The sequence below is a fragment of the Tyto alba genome, unplaced genomic scaffold (genome assembly GCF_018691265.1).
Source record: "Tyto alba isolate M040663 unplaced genomic scaffold, T.alba_DEE_v4.0 Super-Scaffold_21, whole genome shotgun sequence".
NCBI lineage: Eukaryota > Metazoa > Chordata > Aves > Strigiformes > Tytonidae > Tyto > Tyto alba.
Genome location: NW_024881295.1, coordinates 11,238,840 through 11,261,852, shown reverse-complemented (window position 1 = coordinate 11,261,852; position 23,013 = coordinate 11,238,840). Strand labels below are relative to the sequence as shown.

The 23,013-nt window shown below is 38.1% G+C and overlaps 1 protein-coding gene across 13 annotated transcripts in view; it reads left to right on the top strand.

The window, feature by feature from the left end:
• SOX5 (SRY-box transcription factor 5) overlaps window positions 1–23,013 on the top strand; it is a 296,063-nt gene that overhangs the window by 176,903 nt on the left and 96,147 nt on the right. For 7 of the 13 annotated variants that reach the window (XM_042795196.1, XM_042795199.1, XM_042795197.1 and 4 more), the window contains one exon: window positions 16,311–16,434. In XM_042795196.1, the coding sequence (XP_042651130.1) occupies window positions 16,311–16,434 (124 nt within the window). The remainder of the gene's footprint in view (window positions 1–16,310; window positions 16,435–23,013) is intronic. The other 6 variants (XM_042795201.1, XM_042795200.1, XM_042795198.1 and 3 more) reach the window with 1 other exon arrangement.

Genomic DNA, 23,013 nt, shown 5'->3' with positions numbered 1-23,013 from the left:
GACTTCTTGTAAAAATCCTTACCTTAGAGTTATTCTTGCATTTTTCTGAATACATATTTAACGTATTTCTTGTCTGAAGTGAGATGTAATAGACGCTTATTCCACTGGTGGAGTCTGAGGAAAGGTAAGTCTCTGGAAAAATTGAGGTATGCAGCTAGACCAGCCTGTGGGTGTGCTCTACTGGTTCTTCCCTAACACTCAGTCTTTTCAAGCCATGACAGATATTGTCAGATCATTCTCTTGAATATATGCTGTTTAAGGAGAGAGCCAAACCACTGCAGCTCTTGAGAATGGCTTCTAAGCAAAACAGCATTGGCATTGCAGCATTTCTGATGTTAAAATAAAGGTATCAAAACTGATTAACTGAAGACGCTTCTTCATCTTAATGCCTTCTTCACCATTTAATGACTTGATGGGAATCTGAAGCTTGTCAGTAATACTGTCATTTGTCTAAAAAATGTCTTCTAAATGCTGCCTGGCACTGAGGTGACTAAGCACCACATTATCACCAGAGCCTGTGTCTGTCTCGACGTATTGTTAAATTTGTTGCGTCAGGACATTCTGCCGTGCAGCCCTAGGGGACCCTACGAAAGGCATTTGCAGGCAGGAACTTGAAATAAGCACGGCCTCAGCGTAATTGTAGCCAAACGGTTCCACAGAAGGAGTGTCTGTGTGTGGAGTCTGAGCGTCCAGCTGTTCGGAGGAGGATTATGAGGGCTTTAATGGAGAGCACAGATGGAATCAGTACTATTGTCCGGAGTATTCTGGGGCAGAGGCTAAAGTGTGAAGGATGATCAGTGGAGAACTGATTGGAAAGGGTGGGGGGAGGGAAGTAAGAAAGAAAGAAGAGGAAAAAAAAAAATCCCCTTGTTCTCTAAAGGGCATTGCTGTCCAATGGTGAGGGTGCGGAGGAAATAGTTCCCAAAGCTTGCTTTCATGGTTAGCAGGCATTGTAAAGATGGCACAGGTCATGTGTTGTGTGCAGCTGTTTAGAGGTTCTTACAGAACTGCTAGAGACTTAGCAAGGCCCATTATTCAAGGCACTGAGGCAGTTTTACTGGATATGGACTACTGCAATTGTATAAGCTCTCCATTGTGTGAGTACTAATTTAGAGTGCTACCATAAGCCAGCCATACAATCCATGCTTCCCATGAATGAATGAGTCATCTTGATGAAAAGGCTCAGAGCACACAGCTCTGACTTTTAGTCTTAAAGGGACCTGATGTGTTCAGAATGGATCACATTTTAATGAACAAACTTGCTGGCAAAATATTGTGGGTTTGAACTGCTAAAATAATCCTTTTCTTTTTGGAGAAAGGTATCATATCCATAGACGTTAGATAGGTTTTCATTTGCCTTACCACATGGTAGATGTATTTGTAGTTACTGATTTGTTACGGGATATTAAAGTGTTACTAATGTGCTTGTATAAACATAACAGGTTTCAAGGCCACTTGGTAAGCCAGCAATTTATGCCCTAAATCATTCCTTTAGGTGCCAAGGAGACCCATGATTGTTTTATTCAAAACCATCTGACTGCAGGAATGCAGCTGTTTTTCATTAATGATGTCCATTCACATACACAAGCAATGTGTTGTTGTATAGTGCTACTGTCTTTTTATTTCCTTGCCTGCAAAGAATGTGAAAACAGTATTAAGACCTCTAACATAGCTGCAACATTGTTTGGCAAAGGAGTTTTCTGTAGAATTCTTACCTGAATGGCTTAGGGTTACATCAAAAAAGAGGATTTACTCTCTGATAACAGGACCTAGATAGTCTTTAGGAACATCTAAATTGAGGGACCCAAGAATGCTTCCCGAGTTCATATGCACATCCCGTCCAGCCATCATTTACACAGAATGTGTTGGCTCTGGCCGGGGTAGAGTTCATTTTCTTCATAGTAGCTAGTATGGGGCTATGATTTGGATCTGTGCTGGAAACAGTGTTGATAATTCAGGGATGTTTCAGTTACTGCTGAGCAGTGCTTACACAGTGCCAAGGCCTTTTCTGCTCCTCACACCGCCCCACCAGCAAGTGGGCTGGGGGTGCACAAGAAGTTGGGAGGGGACACAGCTGGGACAGCTGACCCCCACTGACCCGAGGGATATTCCAGACCATATGATGTCATGCTCAGCATATAGAGCTGGGGGGAGCAGAAGGAAGCAGGAGGAGTTCAGGGTGATGGCATTTGTCTTCCCAAGTCACCGTTACGCGTGATGGAGCCCTCTGTCCTGGAGATGGCTGAGCACCTGCCTGCCCGTGGGAAGTGGTGAATGAATTCCTTGTTCTGCTGTGCTTGTGTTCACAGGTTTTGCTTTCCTTATTAAACTATCTCTGTCTCAACCCACAAGTTTTCTCAGTTTTACCCTTCCAGTTCTCCATCCCACCAGGGGGAGTGAGTGAGTGGTGCTTAGTGGCTGGCTGGGGTTAAACCGTGGCATAGACCCTCTAAGAGCCTTAGTTCAAATGTGAGATGTGAAGCTTTGGGGGCATCTAAACATACATAGCACCTGCTGATGTGATCTGAGAGTTTTCTGTATTTCTTCTCCTGCACATGCCCTGAAACTGCTCCATCTAAACACGTAACTCCTGCCTAAGGGTCATTGCAATCCAGAAACAAGGCAGAGCAGCACTGGCATCACCTGAAAGGCTCAACCAGCAGGCGTGTGCCTGAAGCACAGTGATGGGTTGTAAATTGTAGCTCCTTCCTTTCCAACATACATCAGATAAAGAAGGGATAGTCCTTTTTTTTTTTTTTTTTTTTTTTTTTTTGTGCAGTAGCCTGATGAAAGCTCATCAGTTGCCTAAGAAATGGAAAGAACTGAATTGGGGCTTCTGTTTCCTTAATGTAGTTCACATTGTGTCTCCCACATGTCAGGAGAGAGAAAGCCTTTCTCCACATCTGCTGAAAGTGGGCTTCAAGCAAAAAGAGACATACTGTTCATGTCATAAATGGAGAAAAAAAAGAAGTGTCATGGCTCAGTATCCTGATGTTGATGACATTTGAGCCTGTCTTCTGCTCCATAGATGCCTTGTAGGTTTTTTTTTTAATTAGAGTTATTTTTTAAAAACTAAGTTATTTCTGCCGAGTACCATTGGGGTCAATTTGTATTGACTCCAGCAGATCAAGGACTCAACACAGAGTTCCTAGAGGTCAAATTTTGCCTTTAAGAAAATAATGATTATTACAAAGTCCACTTTCTGAACTGAATACTACTTAAAAGCTAAAGGCATTTAAAAAATCAAATATTACCTTATGTTTTCATCATGTTTACTGCTGGTTTCCTTTTTGATCTCTTACTGTCAAACTAAGCTTATTGAGTCAGCTTTGTTTAATTAGTTTAATTTTACTTGTTCAGCAGCAGTGCCAGAGTTGTACTTTTTAGATTCACAGCTCTGAATGAAAATATTCCTTGTGACTGGCAAGACAAGACAAAAACAAAAGTGGAAAAGGAATTATTAAAATGTTTATATTTGCGTAGGTAAAATGCTTCCAGAACTAAAATTTTGAACACAAAATATGTAAGGATCCTGATACTTAGTTAACTAACTTAAATCTGTTCTTACTGAAGTGTCAGAACTTTCATTTGCTTTACTGTGAATTAGGTCTACCACACAAAGAGTGTTAAATGTTAATGCCTAAATTAAAAAACAAAACAAACAAACAAATAAAAAACAAAACAACAACAACCAAAAAAAAAAAAAACAAAAACAAAAACAAAACAACAAAAAAAAAAAAAAAAAAAAAACAAAGCCAGCATCCACTTCCAGCAAACAGTTGCAAAACTGTTTATCTGGCAAAAATATTTGGTGTTTCAAAGAAATCTACACATCCTCAGTCACACCAGTGAGTGAGTGAAGACTGCTCAAGGGCCTTTCCTGCTCTCCCTTCAACCAAATGCAATGGCATCAAGATCTGAGGTTCATCAGTTCCTGCTGTTACACTGGGGCTGTGGCTGTCTCATACTAGCATAAAATAGTTGGTTTACATTAGTGAACTTTAGTAAGCCCCTGATTTTCAATTGTACCAAACATCCAGCCCCAGAGACTGTGTTCTGGGTTAAAACTTTGTTCTCTGTCTCAGATTGTGCTTAAAGAGATCCCGGGAGTAGTTTATGGCTAGCAGTGTTTCAGTATAAACAGTACTAGAATAAATCAATTGATCAGAAAATTCCTTTTATTGATAAAGAGAAATGAATGGTTGAAGAGCAGAACTTAAAGATTAATCTCGAATGGCCATGGTTTATGTTTAGAGTAGAGTAGATGGATAACATCACTGTAGTAGTTTCAGAGCTTTTTACAGTCCTCTGTTATATCCCCCCTCCCAGACATATCTACCTTTCTTTTTAGCATGCAAATGCACAATTAAAAGCTTTCAACAGATAGAGATGAATAAGCTAATACAGTGTGCTGCTAGTAATTTATTTTCATTAACTGGGAGTATGTGGAAGTACCCCAAGAGCAAAGGGATGCTGGAAAGTTGCAATGATAAGAATCTACTGACTGCCTTTATGTAAGACAATAGATCTTGTGAATATTCTGCTTCCTCTCCAGGCAGTGAGCTAGTATGGTTAACCAAAATTGTTGAGTAATTGTTCTGTGGTTGAGAACAAAATGCTGAATTAAACTGTTCCCAGCACAATAATTGTGTGATTACAGCATTTATGTTGCTGGCCAAAAGAACAGTCATTAGGTTTGGAAGACTCACCAAAACCACAGGCACAGAAAAAAAAAATGCAAATCACATGTAAATTGTCCTCTAATACCTATAGTGGTATGTGTATATTTAAAGGCAGTCAAGCCAGAAAAAATGATTGTGCATTCAAGAACTACCTCAGACTAGGAAGAAAATACCCAGATTATTAATTTTCATTATGTTGTACTTTTCCACCTCTTGTGAGATCCTGCACTTCATATATTATGTGTGTATTCTGCTGTGTGAATGCTATTATATTTTTCCCCACTGCATACCAATCAGATATTGTCTGGGAGTTGTAAGGTAGGTAGGACTCCCACACCTAACTAAATTTTGGGCCAAGCTGATTCAAAGAGCAGTATACAGGGGAGGCAGGAAACAAATGTTTATCTGATTGCTGTAATCCACCAGTAAAATTAAAAACTGATTTATGATGATAAGTGCTCTTGTGAGGTAGACAATTTTCTTCTCCATTTCAAGGCCCGTATCTAGAAGTGCCAAAGAAACAATTACATTTAGTCTTTCCTTTCTTTTTTTTTTCTTTTGTTGTTTTTCCTCATATTTTTAATTATGAAGGAAGAAGAGGAAGACAAGAACTGAAGGAGACAGCAAAGAAAAAAAAGACAAAATTTTTAGAGCAATCAAAATGTGCCTGCGATTCAGTGCAGTAGCATGCTGCAGGATTTGGGTAGCTGGGTACCTGGCTGTACACAGAAATCAGATGATGAGATGTCTAAACTTTATCGCTGTATCTACAGTTAATTGTGCTTTAACTGTGTTGCTGTCACCGAATTGTAGGCACAAAATGAGAGACTGTCTTCAGTCCTATTCATAAAATGTTCCCAAACAAAACTTGTGAAAAACATTTTTGTATGAGGGTTTTGGTAATAAGGGAAAAAGAGCATCAGGATGTGAATGGAAGAGTGACTGTGTATCTATTTAAATAATCTTTCTTCTGCAACTTAAATCCATTTCACTTTTAAAATCCAACTTTTGATGGTGAAACTGAATCCTATGAGGAACAATTCCACTGTCAAAAGGGACAGTCAGAAACAAGTCTGAACAGCTGAAGGATTGAAAAGAGATCTTCATTGTGCTTTTCCCTGGGCTATCCAATACTAGAAACGTGTTTTCCACAGAGGTTTCTACTAACATTTGGTCTTAGTTTTCCTGGCCATTTGACCATCATATTTAAGAGCAGGGGGTTTAAGATCATTTAGGAAGCAATAAAACAATATAAACTAATAATAAGAAGAATAAGAAGAAGTATAGTAATATTGTCTTCAGGAAAGAATTGCATTGAGTTGTAGCAACTAGTGCTCTGAAACTGGTATTGCTGGAGGCCAGACTTATACTGAAACATGTATCTGATTTAATATTAACAAAATTGGGAAAAAAGAGGGGGCTTTCAAAGGGTTTAATCAGTGGATTTAAGTCTAAGATTTTCTGAGCAGACCCAATTCTGCCAAAGTCTACACTGATCAACACCATGAATAACGTTTGTTTCTGTGTACTGTATTAGCTTGTATACAGTTTCATTAACTGTGTCCCTCAACCTTTCAATTTAAAGAAGGCAATAGGAGGTACAGGCTTTTAGCACAGAATTTGTTTTCTGAGTCCTTTATGTCTATTTTTTTCTCTCTAGATAGCATGATTTTAAGTGGTTGACTTTGATAAGACTTTCATGTTTGTTTATACCATTGCACTATTCAGCAGCCGAATGGGTTTTGAATTTCTGCCCACTACATGATATTAAATAACCCCTGTTTCTTGCCCACTGCCTACACATTAGAATTGTTGTGTTTGTTTTAATTAATGATATTCCACTTGTCAAAGAGATACTGAGTGAAAAACACATCCTGAAACCTTAGGGTTTTGTTTGAAAGAATACCCCTTCCTCTCTCTGTAGTAATACTATTTTAAATCATATTAAGGAAATTGTCACAAAAAAAAGCAAACTAAAACAAGAAATAGTTAGTATAAGGCAGAATTCTGATGATCTTCTTGTCTTCTTTGTCAACTAATTTGAGTAAGCAAGATTTCTGCGTTAGGGGTTATGAAAGTAGAATTATTTCACATTAGTTGATGAAACTTAAATTATGTATAGAATCATTACAAGCAATGCATCACAGGTGACTCGTAATGAGTGACAGTGGGAGAGTTGAAATATAAGGCCAGATTGTGACGATACTGCAGTGCAAGAACATTAGAGGGGGAGGTATCGCTCCAGGAACAGAGGAAAGCTTTAGGGAGCTATCACTTCCCATTACTGGTACCTACCATGCCTGCCGTGGTAGGGATGAAGGAAAACCAGGATGAGAGATGAATTTGCCTTGCAAAGCTTTTACTTTCCACTGAAGTACCGCAGTACTTCCTTCACCCACTTCCTTTGTATTTAATCCTCTCTTACTTTATGGTCCCTCATTTCATCAAGCAGTGTTTGAACAATGGGCTGAGTACTACTGTAGATTCACAGCTTTTCTCCCGGAGTGCCTCAGGGTCATTAATAAAATAACAAGTCTCTTAAAGAAGGCAGTCCACTATTAGTGGTTTAGGCCTTAGATATCGATCTGTTCATGAATTTGGACTTTACCATTGTGTCAAAAATGAGGTCATGGCACTAGCCTTCATCTGTACACCATCTTAAATACAGTGGTTTCCATATTAGAACTGTTCTTCCTGTTTCAGAGGTTAAAAAATTATTTTTGGAGAACAGTTGACAAGAAGAATATTACTGCAATTTATACATCAAGGTGATTAGTCACTGGTGTTTGAATATGCTATGGAAAAATCAATAGTGGATAAAGGGGGAGGTTTAAGCAGCTGGCCTTAAAACAGATGCCTCTGGACAACTTTATATGACAAAAAGTACCAGTCAGCCTTGCTTAAGTATAATGACATCAGCCTTGCTCTTGCTACCAGTTTCTTGATCTTTTGGGGAAAATGCACTGAAGAAATCTTCAGTGAGTAGGTTCACACCCCAAAAGCTGCATCACTTCAGTCTACATAGGAGTAAGAACAACAATTAGAATAAATACATTTCTCTACCTAAGATACATTCTCAACCTGAAAACCATCTGGGGCAGGTTTATAGCCAAGCATTTTATGGTCATGTTTACATAGTTTGCACGAAAACATTCACAATAATACTTTGGTGTCAGGATGAGGCCAAAGGCACCTAAAAAGGGCTGAAGAGATAGCAAGGTAGGGTATTCCTCCAAGCTCACAGAATTTATCTGTCAAAAAGGAGCCCTCCTTTCTGCCTTTGACGATATGTAATGCTACAATATATATCCTTACCTGAATCTGTTGACTTCCAACATTCATAGAAGTTCTTGAAAAGTCAGTTTTGGATGATTCCTCTTCTGCTCCGCCTCTACATTCCAGGCTAGTGCTGAGCCTTGCTTCCCATTCCTACTTGTTCTTACAGTCTACCAACAGATTAATAATGTTAAGATTTGCAGAGTAAACCATGTATATGCTAAAAAAACCCCAGTGCTGTTACAGGAAAAGTCCTGTAGATTCTGCACACCTCTTTTGATGGTTATACTTGTCACCCTATTTCTAACAGCCTCAAAGAGAAACAGTCCCCGTTCAACACAGGGCTGACACAAACTGTCCTATTTGCTCTTCCTCTGCAGCAGTAATTAATATTGGATCTTCTTTCCAGAGCTCTTTTGAGAGCAGTCCATGATACTGTCGCACAAAGACTTTTGATCTGGTAAAACTAGAGCGTTGGGTATACCAAATAAGTGACTTTGGAAAGAAAGAGGGCTGGGTTAGCACACACACACACAGAACCCAGCCACTTCAATCTCTTTAAACAGAATGTGGAAAATCATAAGGAAAAAGTATACAGGTGGCTTCTGAAAGGCTGATGTGAACAGTGATGAGGAAAGTATGCTTATTTTTGTCTCTGATTCTTTGTGGCATGTACAAAAAACCCCATAGTTCATTATAATTTTAATAACTGAACCACTCTATAATAGATGAGCTAACTGTAGAAGACAGTACACATGTGCAGCTCAAGAAATTATTCTACATGCTGTCTTTTAAAACACATCAGGAAATCTCACACCTGTTTTCTTTTCACTGGCAAATGTTTCACTGAATAGCTTACTGCTAGAGTGATCAGCACTGGTCCAGACCTCACTGGGAAAAGCATTAACCAAGCATCTGGGAACTGTGTGCTCCATCATACGCTGCGAGGTAGCATCAGTCATTTATGTAAGTACGTAGATTTTTCCAGTTTGAAGGGAGTAACTTTGCAGGTTAACTCTTGGTACATGACAGTTATATTTAGGAGCAAGTTGCTGTTAGCCAACAAAAATGCAAATAGAGGACAATACACCATATAAATAATCAGTTTTGACAACCTCAGGTTTGTGGCAGGTTTCTATTATAGGCCTGGCTTGTATTTCTAGAAGAGTACTAACGTTTAAACAAGGTGCCTAGGTGCTTGGAAGCTACAGCATAAGAAACATAGTATTTTTGTGAGTATTAAGTAAGGTGAGGTAGGTCAGTTTGGCCCAAACACTGGTCATCATAACTCAAAAGCCAATTTTGTGTCCTCTGATAACTTTAACCTCTTAATGAAACAAATGGCTTAATCAAACAAACAATGGATCTTTTTATTCTATAAAAAGGAAGGAGCAAATTGTTTTGAGTGTTGCTCTTGAGCTTGGATTGGAAAGGGCTCTTATGAGAGTGCACTTCAGTCTTCCAGTGTAGCTGTTACCTGAATTACAGTAGCTTTCTCTGAAAGTCCTGGCTTTGCCAGAGGACCCCACACACTGTGATGTTGTATAGTCTGGAGCAGCCATTCCCGCCTGAACTCTTAGGATTTTGACTTAAACCAGCTGCATATTGGATTGAATTCCAGTTTATGTTCTTTTTATTTCAGGTAGCCTCTTCCTTTTCAGTTAAACTATTTGTTCAAATGCCTTCGCGTCAGAATTGCCCTGTAGGTAACTTACATGCTAAGTGTCACAAGCATGACTACTTCTTGTTAAATGTCATGCCAAATGAGAAAAAGTAATCTTACTGCTTTTCCCTCCTCTATGTGTTTTTTCTATACCAAATCAAATAAATGTTCTAGAGTTCTTTATTTTAGTTACATAAATGAATAAGTAATACTCCTTTTTCCTTTGGAAGTATCCAGGAGATGTTCCTGAACGAAAAATGTCCTTTTGGCTTATGTCCTTCATAGTGCTGCAGGAGGTGTTTGTCTCTTACCAGCGCATTTTGTTCTGTAGCATGAAGTGGAGGAGAGAAGCCTTTGGAAGCAAGTTATCAACATGGAAACAGCTACTGTCTGTATTATTTGGCAGTTTAAGGCACTTCTCTGCACTTCAGTTACAAAGGCTAAGCATGTGTTCATTTAGTAGTACTTACAGACTTTATGATGAGACGAATTTGAGATGGATGCTGGTACTGACTTGCTCTTGCAGGACTGAGCAAAGACAGAAAGTTTCCAGTCTGAAATTTGATGAAATTGCTTTTTAAAAATTAAAAATATTTATGCAATTCTCTGACATGCATTTCAGTTTTTCTGAGAGTTTGTTCCATGTGTTTTCTGTGAGACAAGTTGCACACATACCAACTATTAGCTGTTAAATTCTGTCTCCATATTCCATCAAACTAATAATTTTTTCCATTCTATTACTCCAAATAGATCCCTCCTATGCTAGTGGAGTTGTAATGGGGGGGGTGTGAGTGTCTCCCTAAATAGCCTTTTTTGTTCTTCTCAAAAGATTGTCACAATGAGAGCATGTTTTTCTACTGTCAGTATCACTGTGAACAATTGCGAACAGTGAGATGCTACTATTGAGGGAACTGAGCTGTTCAGACAGGGTAAATTTTTATAAGTACTGGTATGAATTGTGTAAACCTCTTAGGCAGCAAAGAGAAGAATAATATTCAGAGCCCAAATCATCCAATGCAGAATTTCCTGGAAGAGATTGCAAAGAAAAAACCTTCACAAATCCTGTGTTGGGATCCCCTATACCAGTATGTCTGGCAGAGCACTGAGATGCTCCTCAGTAGTAACAGCGAAATGTTAGGTCAGAGCATGAGGTGGAATGGGTGTGCTGTCTCTCATCAGTGTTTTCTTCTTTGCATCTCTGCTTCTTGGCATCCACGTCTGGTTTGTGTCTTAAGCACTCACTAAGCACCCCATAAAAAGCCAGCTCAAACTCAGTAGGTGAGTGATCATTGCATTACCTGCATAGGCAAGGCTCCCTGCCATATAGATTCAGGACACACTTATGTCAATTTAGGGAACTGATGTAGGGGAGAGAATCAGAAGAACAACATTTTCTTTTCTTATTTTAAACGTCACTGTGAGGGAAAATAGCAGATTGTAGTTATATGAGGACATATATTTTTATTTCCCTTAAGATAGACGTGGCGGGGTGTGAGGAGAGAGAAGGAGATGGCCAACACATACGCTAATTAAAGAATCCGGTCCTTCATCATAGTGCACACCACCATGAGCCAAGTGTTTTTGGAGGAAGGGGGACCAATGCAATTAAACATGTAATTTTTGAAGGACAGATTTGTTATTGCATGTTAAATGTACATTGCACGCTTTCATATACAGTAGAAGAGATGCTTAACTTATAAACAAGTCACAGGCAAGAACATATTCATACAACAGTTTGAAGTTAGTAGAATCATTCATGTGCATCCACTGTTTTAGGAATGTAAAATCTGAACGTCTTTGAGGCAGCTGAGAATAACTCAAATGAAAATAAAAATTAGCCACACTTCTACATGAAGAAACCATGTAAGAGATCATTTCAGCAAAGATGCTCCTACAGCTCTTGAAGGGCATCTTCTAAACAGCTCAAGAGTAAAGTACTGCTCAGAGTTTTGTCAGTTTGTAGAGAAGGGAGTGTTGCTTTTAGCAGCCGTTCTTATTCACACTGAGTAATTCGTTACTCCGTCACCAGCCTCACCAAAATGGTTAGAATTGCTTCTGAGGAAATAGAGGTGGGTGGAAGAGCAGTATTCGCCCCTCAGTGGAAAGTGTTATATATGGGTGCCGGGAAATGTATTGAGATATTTACCTTGGAAAGAGGAAAACTTACATAAAAGTTTATGCTAATAAACATGTAATGAGCAACTGCGGAAATGAAATTGGTGGAAGCGTATGAAGATAAAATAAATAAAACTAATAGCGGCTGCTATGTTAGCAGCTTAGGGCTTAGAATTGTTGAAACTATAGGTTTATGTTACTTGAAAAATATTATAAACCTGGAAGATTAAGCAAGAGTCATGTGAGAGCGGAAATTGTGAACTTTTAATTAAAGACTGTCAGGATGCATGGGCATACAGGATCAAAATAAGGTCATGAATGCTATCCTGATTCTGGCATTTCCTAAACCTTGAATGCCTAACTTTGCAACATTAATGTTTCCTTAAACTATTTTGTCTTTGTAGCTATTTATATAGTGACCCAAAGTGCACGTGACATTTTACAGAAAATAGAGTAGAACTGTATTTGTCAAGTGTTTGCAATCTAAATTTATGTAAGTCACAGCAGGAGCTAGTAACAAACAGTAGGGGTAACTGTTAAAAACATACTGCTTAGTGCTTAAGTAGCTGTGGTAACCATAGTATATTCCTAAAAGTAGGCAGGAAACCAGAATTTAGGCGGAAATACTACAATTATAATGAAGCTGGGAATGCTGGGAATCTAGGTCTGGCTACACTGAATGCATATCTTTGTGTGGTTGGATTTGTTATGGCCATGCACAGATTTGTGAAGATGCTGGCCCAAGGCTTCAAGAACTTGAATTGGTTCCAAATTTACTAACAAATTTATTTTGATAAGGATAAATCATTTAAGGGCAGGTTTCTCAAACGCACTGAAACAAATAAAGATACAGTGAGGCTCTTCCTAAAATTGAAAATCTCTACAGGCAGCTCTGGATGCCTCAGTTTCCCGCTTGGACAGTAGTTACACTAGTAGTTGCTTGTCATGTGCTCGCATTGGGTTTTTTCATTGACAAGTTCTTTAGGGCTGGTCTCCCCTTTTCGATTTTCAGTGACAAGTATGAAGGATCCCTGATTTTGGTTTGGGCTCTAGGTTAAACTTGGTTGCAATTCCTTCTGCTCCTAAAATACTTTCCCATTACAGAAGATGACTTAGTGTCCTCATTATGAATTAGAGAACCTTTACTTTCTTGGACTGTTTGAACTCTTGTGTATCTGCTTCCTTAAGGGGAGTTATTTCTCATAAACTAAATGTCAAGTGGTATGGTTTATGCCTTTCATTGCAGCACAGGCTTCCCTCTTGCCCCAAATTACTTGTCAGATACGTGAACGGAAGTATGAATTCCTTGACTAGTGAATTGATTGTATAGAATATTAAGGTTCTCATGACATTTCATTTGTTTCTTTGTTATTTTATATATGTCATATGCCTTTTTCTGTTCATACCATGCCTCTACAGTTTGTCATGAAGTAAAAGAGTACTTCTGGTTAATCTGATCTGTGGTGATGACATTAAAATTAAAAGAAAGATCAGGGATCTGTGTGATCAGTTGACATTGTGGCAACAGTATGAGTATTGAAAAAACAGGCCTATGGAAGATTGGATCATCCAGACTGACATTGTAAAGGAGGTAAGAAGCTACAAGGTGAGACTGTAGCCCATTAAATCCATTGGGAATTTTTTGAGGATTTAAACTACAGTCTTCACCTTTAGGAAATTACAACTAAGAAGACATAATCATGTAGAGAGACTGGCAAGTGGAGAATCTTGACAGGTATATACATTTTTATATTGTTAAAGATGTATTTCTTTTTATGGACATCTATATGTCCATTAGCAGAACAAATTGAAGGGCCTGAAGAATAGCTCTGATTTGCAGTCCATTATGTTCAAATTACAAATGCAGTATCAAGAAGTTACTGTCAAGAAAACGTTGGAAAGTACATAAACTATATAACAAAAAACATTTGTGAGAGATGTAACTTACACAGTAATAGCTGAAAAAAAAAAAAAAAAAAAAAAGAGGAAAATACCTTTTGTGTAAAACTTAGAAGGAGCCGCCTGTGTTTTGTGCCACTTGAAACAGTTGTATCCTAGCAATTCTAAGTAATAATAATAAACATAACAAAACTTAAAATGTAGTAGTTAAATGAGCCATAAAAATGAGAAGTCCATAATTAGTATTGTATTGTGTCAGGTAATCGGGTTAAAATAAACTAATGTTTGCACTTACTTGTATTTGGGAGAAAATTAAGTGTAGCTGTTTGAGTGGTGCTACATACATTCCATCCTGGAATGAAAATCACATTGTTTTGACTGCGTTATTTCTGTATCCATGCAAACCATCCTCATCACTCTATAGTTCTTACCTTCTTAAGAACTGGGGTTGTGTCATTTGAAATTAGTGGGTATAAGGCCACTTAGAGAGATAAAGGGGAGCAGCTATTTGAAAAAATGAAATGCAGCAGTCAAAGTTAAGAAGAAAGGGCATTTTCCTGGTAAATGTTTTCCTAAATGGGAATTTTTCAGTGTGGTGTTTTGCTCGTGTGTTTGGCAGTCACTTGGAATCAAGTGCAGACTTGTGCTACATTGTGGGCTTGGCAATGACAATTTGTGTGTGTGTGGTGCTTTAGTTATATTAGCCCTGGAGGCAGAGTTAACACTTGCAGTGGGACAAGAGTATTTGCAGTCATCAGAGAACTTTGCAGTCAGCTTCAATAACATCACTCCATTTTTTTCACTTTTTTTTAACATTTTTTTTGGCAGCAAAGCTCTTAGTAGAACCATCTGTCTTTCTATTAGTGTTTTTGAGTCCTGTTTTGAAGCTTCTTTGCTTGGCAAAGTCACTTTCATCCTTGGAAACCATTTAAAAAAAAGTTCTGTGGCTTTTTGCCGAAGAAGAGTACTATGCAAAAATTCCACACGGCTGTTCATTTTTGTTCTAAAAGAATACAGTTACTTTGTCTTTGTCTTAAAAAAAAAAAAAAAAAAAAACCACAACAAAACCCCAAACAAAACAAACAAAAAGTAAATACATGAAGACAAGGCAGACATTGGGCAGTTCTAGGGTGACTGAGTGGGGATAGAGAAATCATCACATTTTATATATTATTTTCTCCAGCATCAGTTAAAAGTACATATGTCTTCTAGTTAACAGAATCAGAATAGAAAGGAGAATACTGAAGTAACAAAAAATGGATCGAGTTAGTTCAGTGATTGGAGCTACATCTACTTTAGCTTCAATCCCAACCTTAATCTCCCAGTACAAGAATTTCTGTCAACAGTGCTCCTGAACTCCATCCTTGCAAATTATTTCAGACTATAAAGATGCAGGAAGCACACACACAGGTGTTGACAGGTCCTGGCATAAATGAAGAGGTTACCTTCCCAAATTTCCTATCACTCTTCTGCCTTGTAACAGTGTTGGGTGAACCGAGATATCTCCTGGATCTTCAGGAGATTAAATTAAAATAAAATTAAGTCAAGATGCTGTAGTCTGAATTGTGGCAACCAAGGAGCTGGCACAGGTTCTCTTTTGCCAACTCTGTTATGCAGGCAGTAGTGAAGGGAGTAACACCTTCTTACACCTCTGGCCAAAAAAGGTTGTCTATCAACACCCTAATTCTTCGTGTTTCTTAAGGCTGCAGACCACAAATTAAATTTTAGTCTTCGATAATGTATCTGTACATCCAATGCCTTAGCTTTACAGTGCCATTAAAAATCTAGATGACCTCTCTTAAAAAATTATTCAGACTCCCTTACTGACCAATCTGGTCAGTACAGTGGGTTTTTAATTAAAACCAGCCATTTAACATTTTATTCTAGCAACCTTTTTGTTTCTCATCTGTGTGAAATACAAAGATGATGTCCATTTTTAGCAATTAAAAACTCTCACAGAACTGGGTAAAAGCAGTAGTATTAGACATTATGCCATGGCCAACTTCCAGTTTTGATGACTAATTTCTGCATGTCTTGAGTCCCCTGCAGTATCCACTTACAATATAATATTTTCCATTTCCTGACTTGCATGGTTGTGTACAGTTGCTGTGCAAAGTTGAACAGCTAACGGTTCAGACATAGCTGTGTTTTATTTGCGAATAAAGTGTCTCAGCCTTTTTTCTTACCATCTTACTGACTTTATCTTTTCACATGTACAAATAAATGCATGTATATGAGCAGAAAAATAGTACTGACTGTGCTGTACACTACTTATGCACATATTTATACTTCTCTGTGTGTGTATCTTTGTGTTTGGGCTCAGTCAGGGTGAAGGCTAGTGTCTAACATGGAGATACTGTTACATAGTGCAATAAAAGAGAAGAAAAACCCACCCTGCAGTCAAAGAGAAGTGAGGCATTATAGACTGTGGGGGGAATAATTAATTGGGATATGGGTATGCATTAGTGGAATATTTCGATTTATTTTGGATTAATGTAATTTGTATGAAGTGCTTTGGCAATTAAGGTGAGGTTGAATAGTTGGTGCTATTGGAACACCCCGTTATGGAGGAGCATATTCAAACCTGACCTCTCAGATCATAAGTAAGAGAAATCATGTAAGCAGGCATTTTCCCCAGAAAAAATTCCACGTTTGATTTTCCCTCTCCTGTTCAGCAGGTCCAGGGTCAGCTGCCTCCATTAATGATTCCCGTATTCCCTCCAGACCAACGAACCCTAGCAGCAGCTGCACAGCAAGGATTCCTTCTTCCTCCTGGTTTCAGCTACAAAGCGGGATGCAGTAAGTCCTGTAGATTTTTTTAGCTGGAAGTGGGTATAAGGCAAGATTTCGTGCCAATCTGCATAAAAGTATCACCTCTCTAGCCCAATGAACAAGGCCATTAATTTGCACAGATGAGTGTAAAATAGAGGATCAGTCGTTAATGTATGAGAAAAGATCGTCAGCAATGAAGTATGTGTTTTAACATAACAGCAAAACATTTCACACAAGTAGATTTGTGCACAGATCTTTTTAACAACTGAACATGCTCATGACCACACATACGTACATATATCTGAAGAGAAGGTATTTGAAACTTCCCAGTAAAATTCAACACTGTTGTAAGAAAATATGTTTTTTTCCTGAAGCAGTCTGCTTACTATTTGTGAACTGAGGGCCTATTCTAGTCTCTTCCTTCACACAGAACTCACATTAATCTCAACGGGGGTTCTGCACAGAGATCAAAGATAGCATATGCCTTTCAGTTTGATGGACTAACACAAACTATGAGTATATTTATGAGAGCCTAACACTAAAAAATATAGCACCTACTTTTTTAATCTCTGAAGGATTTGTATTGTTCTCTACACTCCCCAGATTTTTTTTGGAAATTTTATGTAAGCCTTCTATAGGATTTCATGTTCCTGCCAACAGGATGATAATAAATACAAGTTAAGGAATAATCAAGGAACTCCATTTCCATGAATAGTCTTAGCTAGAGCATGAATTGCATAGACTCGTTTTCATGTATTTGTGCTTGTATAACTCTTCTGACATCAGGTTCCTACTGACTTATCTAGGACTTGCTTACTCTATGGTTCTGTCTCTAGCATGGGTGTTTAGCTTTATTATGTCCCTGTCGATGTAAACATCTGTATCATTGACTAACTCATGAACTCATCAGTTTTGAGTTACTCAGCACTTACCACTGCAGCAGTTTCATAAAATTAGAACATAAAAAGATTCCCGTAGTTAAACTGGCTTAGCCCACAATTTCAGATTTCTTTCAGTTTCTGTAGCATTGTAGATCCAGTACTTGAATGTGAACTTGAGTTTCTTTGGCCACTAATCCCTTTTCCTAATGTTTTACAGACTGGGACCACTACTGAAAATTACTGTTCAAAACACTTCACATCCCTCAGCAGCTGCAGTGCCAAAGCATAGGCTCATTCAGTTCTTCCAGTGATTTCACACTCAGTCTCTCTCAAATGGGAGAAGTAGTGATTCACATTACAGAATGTTTAACTGAAAGCCACACTGAATATGAACGGTACCATAACTGTAGGCCTGGAAAAGGTCAGGAAAGCACCCCATTAGATATATCTGGCAGATTAAATTAGTTCCATGTTAATCGAGTCTGGTTTGAGTAGAAAGAGTTGAGGTTGTTTTTTTTTTTTCCCTTCTTTTTACTGCAGGTACATTAACTGTAAGACAGTCCTGTAGTTCTTCACATCCATGAAGTACATATGACATTGCATGTTTGTGTAACCTTGAAAATTAAAAAGAAAAAAGAGCAAAGTTACTGCTGCCTCTGGCAGTAAGGCTTGGAATTAACAGCATGCCAAGGTCTAGGACTGAGCAGAAGCCAGTGGAAAAAGACAGCTCTATGTTTGGTGATTCCCTGGCATGTTTGACTGAATTTGACTGAGAAGCTGAGGAAAAGTGATAAGTAGTCCAAAGGATTTTTTCTTTTCACTCACAGTTTAGTGTAAACAAAAAAGAATATATGGATTTAGCTACACCTAGAAAGCTTGTGGCAATGAAAAACGTAGCTGCCTTAAAACTATAACATGTTCACATCAAGTAATGTTTTTGACAGGCCATTAAAACATATTTCTCCCACTTTTCTGCTTGCCCTTCTGTGTATCTGTCCTCTTGGCAATGATGTGGTAGATTGTAAACCAGAGAGCCTTGGATAAAATTTTCTAAAGCACCTGAGTGATTTAGGAGACTAAATCTTCATTTGAAGAGTGACAAAGACACTAGGATCTAAGTCTCTTAGGCACTAGGATCTAAGTCTCTTACTTGTTAAATATCCTCAGAGGATATTTAACAAATGTTTATACTGTAAACTTCAGTACAGTCGCCTATGCTAGCCAGAACTGAGCTAAAGTGAATACTGCACTCCACTGCAACAGAAGATGTACAGCAGATTAATTTGTTCAGTTTCTCAGCACGTTAAATGCCTGACTTTCACTGAGTTTGCTTTTGGATGCAAGGCATTCCTATGAACTTCTGAAGACCCCTCTACCAGCATCCTTACCTGACTGCCATTGTGTGTTTTAAATTTGGCTTATGTACCTTATGAAAATGGAGCCTCACTTCTACATCTTCCTGGTCCTTTTGGAAAATCTGCCCCTTTTTCCGAACCGACAGATTTTCAGAATTATTTAGTGTGGCTGTCTGATAGGAATTCTCTAGTGATGATTATGTTATTTAGTAGCATTAACAACAAGCACATAGGAACGATAAAAATCTCCATTCAGTTCCAGTCACAGATAACAAAGAACTATGAAAATTTTTGCATATTGCTTTTCAATAAAAGGGAGATTTGAAAATTTGGTGGAGTAGGAACAAGGAATTGTTGTGACAACCAATATTTTCATAACTAGCTAATGATGTTGAGTACCTTGATTATGGATATTCTGCTGGGGACACCTTCAAAGGGACATTTATACTGCTATGTGCCCTGCCCCTTTGAAAAGTCAGATCTCCAGAAGAGTATCTCAAAATCATCAGCATGTCATCTAAGGCACTGCAGATCTCTAGTCAGTTGTGCTGTTGGTCACACCTGATGCCTGGGTTACTTGCTGCCTTCACTCTGCAGGCCAAGTAGCTGAAGAAATAACCGTCTCTGGTTGCTCATCACTGTGCCTCTAACTTCTGACATGCTGACCAAGCTGCTTGGTTAAACACTCCCTAACTTGCTTCTGTCCAGGCTGGGATATCAAGGACTTTCTGTTAAAATTGCTTAAACTGAGCTGGCTCATTGTAATGAAAACATGTTGGGAAGTGATTAAACAAGCAGCTTGGTCACAGTGGTAACCTTTGGCAGGGGGCTGTGATTGGAGATGGTGACCTCTTCAGCCAGCACAGCTGCAGCTGGAAGAGAATGTGTGATCAAACCTTGAGGTCAGTGAAAGATTAAAAATTATGAATACCTAGTTAATACTACTATCTTTGTTCCATTCAGCTTAGATAATGAAACCAGACTAACTTAATGCTTTCTGATTCACCTGTCCATGTTAGAGCAACAAAGGGTCAAATGTATGTCTCCCAGTGGTTTCAGAGAGTGTATGTGGTAGGGTTGCTCAGTCAGTGCTTCCCAATGGACTAATGACTTATCCAGAGAGAGACCGTGGAAAGGAAGAGTACTGTTTTCTCTAGTCATACTTCTTTTTCTCAGGATTTGACTGAGGATAACACAAAAATAGTCATAACAGTTCATAGCATGGGTCCATTTAGATTCCTTTCATGGCAGATACCTAAAGAAAAGTAGAACAGGGCAAAAGTATACTGATACTTTATCCCCCTGTACTTTGCTAGGTTCCAGTGGCTGGGGACTCAGGGACCTTCTGACCCAGTGATGGCATTGCTGCGTTAGAGCTCTTCTGTCTGTTATTGAAAACAGAGGTTTCTCTGCTTGGGTTGTTACCTGATTGGAAACATTCTGGACGGCTGAAACGCTCAAAAGAATACAACAATGTCAATCTCTAATATGTGCAGAACAAATTATTCACTTATACTTCTCCAAATATTTTGCAAAATTGGGTAAATACAGGGAGAAAAGGGGTAAATATTTTCTCCATGGTTACATGGAAGGTCATGGTCTTTGGCTTCCAATTTGATGTAGTAAACTTCCTTTTATTTCTTTTTCTCCATAGCAGATCATGCTTGGGAGTGGCTTGGTTTTTCATTTTGTTTTGTTTTTTAAACAGATGGTTTGCATTACATAAGGGACAATTTACACGAGTTGACACTTCCCCTTTTTTCTCTATGGCATATTGTGTGATGGTAAAGTTGGCAGAGAAAAAGGGAGGAACTTCTATTAGGATTACATTTCTATTTGAGAAAAAGACTCATAATCTATGCTTCCAGTTGATTTTTAACCTCCATACTTAGATGTAATTGTATGGTATGTAAAATAATTAATACTATTATTTACAACCAAAGCATTTTTTTCATACGAGAAAATTAAGTTGGCAGTACGTGATGGACTATATTGTCCACAGTTAGCCAGAAAAATGCTGATTACCTACTTACTTGCTACATACCTGGTTATCCATTCGCAGTATGATATTTGGAATTTAAATATTTTTATGTAAACCTCTTTATATGTATTTTTGTTATATGCATAATATGTAATAGTTATATAGATGTATAATGCAAATCTCATTATAAAGAGTTGATGTTTCAAAGTGGACTGTTAACTAAGTTGCCTGTGGCATAAGCGGATGTTAGGAGTTAACCCCAGTATCTGAAGTATATGAATTGGTTTTAGCAGCGGATGAGCACCTTCCATTTCAGCTGATGTTGAAACCAAACAGAGGCCCAATTACTGCATTTCCCAAACTATGGCAAAGCTTCTCCCACATTTAGGCTATGCAGATGGGCTCAGGTTATTTAACCCTTCTCCGTTTATTCTCAATCAGCATTCCTTAACCCTGTCATTTTTTACTACTGCTATTACTAGTTCAGCTCCACTTGCGATACTTGCTAGATAATATGCATGACTCCCAGCATTTCAGCAATGGCGAGTGATATGTCAGCTCTGCTGAGGTCTGAGGAGCTGTTGCTGTTGACTTCACTGAAGTCAGATTTCACACCAGATGATACAGATCTGCTAGGGCCACTCTTAGAAATAATTAGAATTTATTTAGAGCTAATTAATATTTGTGAAGCGCCTTGAAAGTATAAAAACAGTGTAAGTGATAGAAGAGAAGTTTTGTATTGTGCCCTTTCAAAACTGCATAGTTCTGCGTCAGAGGAGTCTGCTCTTTAGTCGTAGGTAGTGTGATCCTTTTATTAATGCACATATGTATAGATTTGTATGTGGAATATTAAGGCATGATTGTCTCTCCTGTATAAGAGATAACAAAGGGAATAAAATAAAGATTTGGGAAAGGAAAAGGGGCTGCTTCTGGGGACCTATTTATAGAAAGGGCAGCAGGAGTTAGGCTGACAGTGATAGATTGGGTATTCTTCAACAAGTGTAAGTAGCAGAATGCACCAGGACAGAATGCTTCCCGATGCTGCTTTTGTGGTTCTACACTTGCAGCACTGTTTACAATTATCTTTCTGCTAAAAGACACAGAATAGCCCAAACTTTGTAAAGAAGATGGGTCCTCCCCAATTAATGGTGCTAAGTAAGGTTAATTTTGAAAACTACACTCCATCACTTCTTTAAGCTTTTGATGATCACGTGAAAAAGTGAAATGTTGACTAACCACTTATGGCAGTGTTGTATGTTGTATTGGTCCTGAGGTTTTTCAGTACGATTAAAGCTGTTGAATTCCAGATAGTTTCTTGTCTGGAGGATGAAGAACAACATACTTTGTTTTCTAAACTGAGGCATGCAAGAAATTGAATTACATGGAGATTTTTAGGATTTGTTTTCTTTTCTCGGGAAACAATAGTTACTAAATCTGTATTTCTGGAAGCGGGTTTTACCCCAAATATATTTTCCAGGTTATTTGCAAATTCTCAGGAAAGCTTCTAGGTAGCCTTTTATTTGCTGATACCTATGTTATTTTTATGAAAATGTGCCAAATTTTGGAAACAAGAATTGTTTTTCTTTGCCAATTCCTCCTCTCCCCTGTGGATAATTTGTTTTAACAAATCATATTGTGTTCCCAGTCAGATGTCATCAACACGAGGTTTTCTGAAAGTGCTTTAATCACTATTTCAACCATATCCAATTAGGGAGGAAAAATATGAATATACAATAGGTACATTGTTTGTGTCTTTACATACCATCTTGTTGCTTCTGGAAGTATTCTAAACAAACTAATGCACACAAAGTTATTGATGAAATATCTAATTACCTTCTAAAATCAGCAAAAATGTTTAAGATGAACAAGCCAAGCCTAATAAAGTTAAAATATGCTGGATTTACTGTTCATCTATATTCTGAACAATAATTCCAATGTCCAATAAAAATGAAACTCTCAGTTAATTGGTTCCTCATAGAGTACAATAAAATTAATGTTTAGGAGTTAAATATCATAAACTTCCTCAGGGAAATTTGCTGATGTATCTCTGGTTTTTAGTCAGTCACATGTTTCATTGTTTAATGGAGTATCATGTGGACTGTCTTATAATTTTTCTTGTGCTCGCTGTCCATGTGTCTGGCTTCTAAAGAGACTGAGTGCTAATTTCTGATTTAACTGTGTCAGCTGTATCAGCTGACATACAGGTCATTGATGATCACCAAATCAGAAGAAAAAAATATTGACATTGCTATGCTTTTATCAGAATGACAAAAATAGGAACCATGTGTTGTGAGGACCGCATACTGTAGCTTCTTTATAAAGATGCTAGTCATCTTTCAGGGCTACTGTTTATGCCTCAGAAAAGAATGAGCATATGACTAAACCCTCA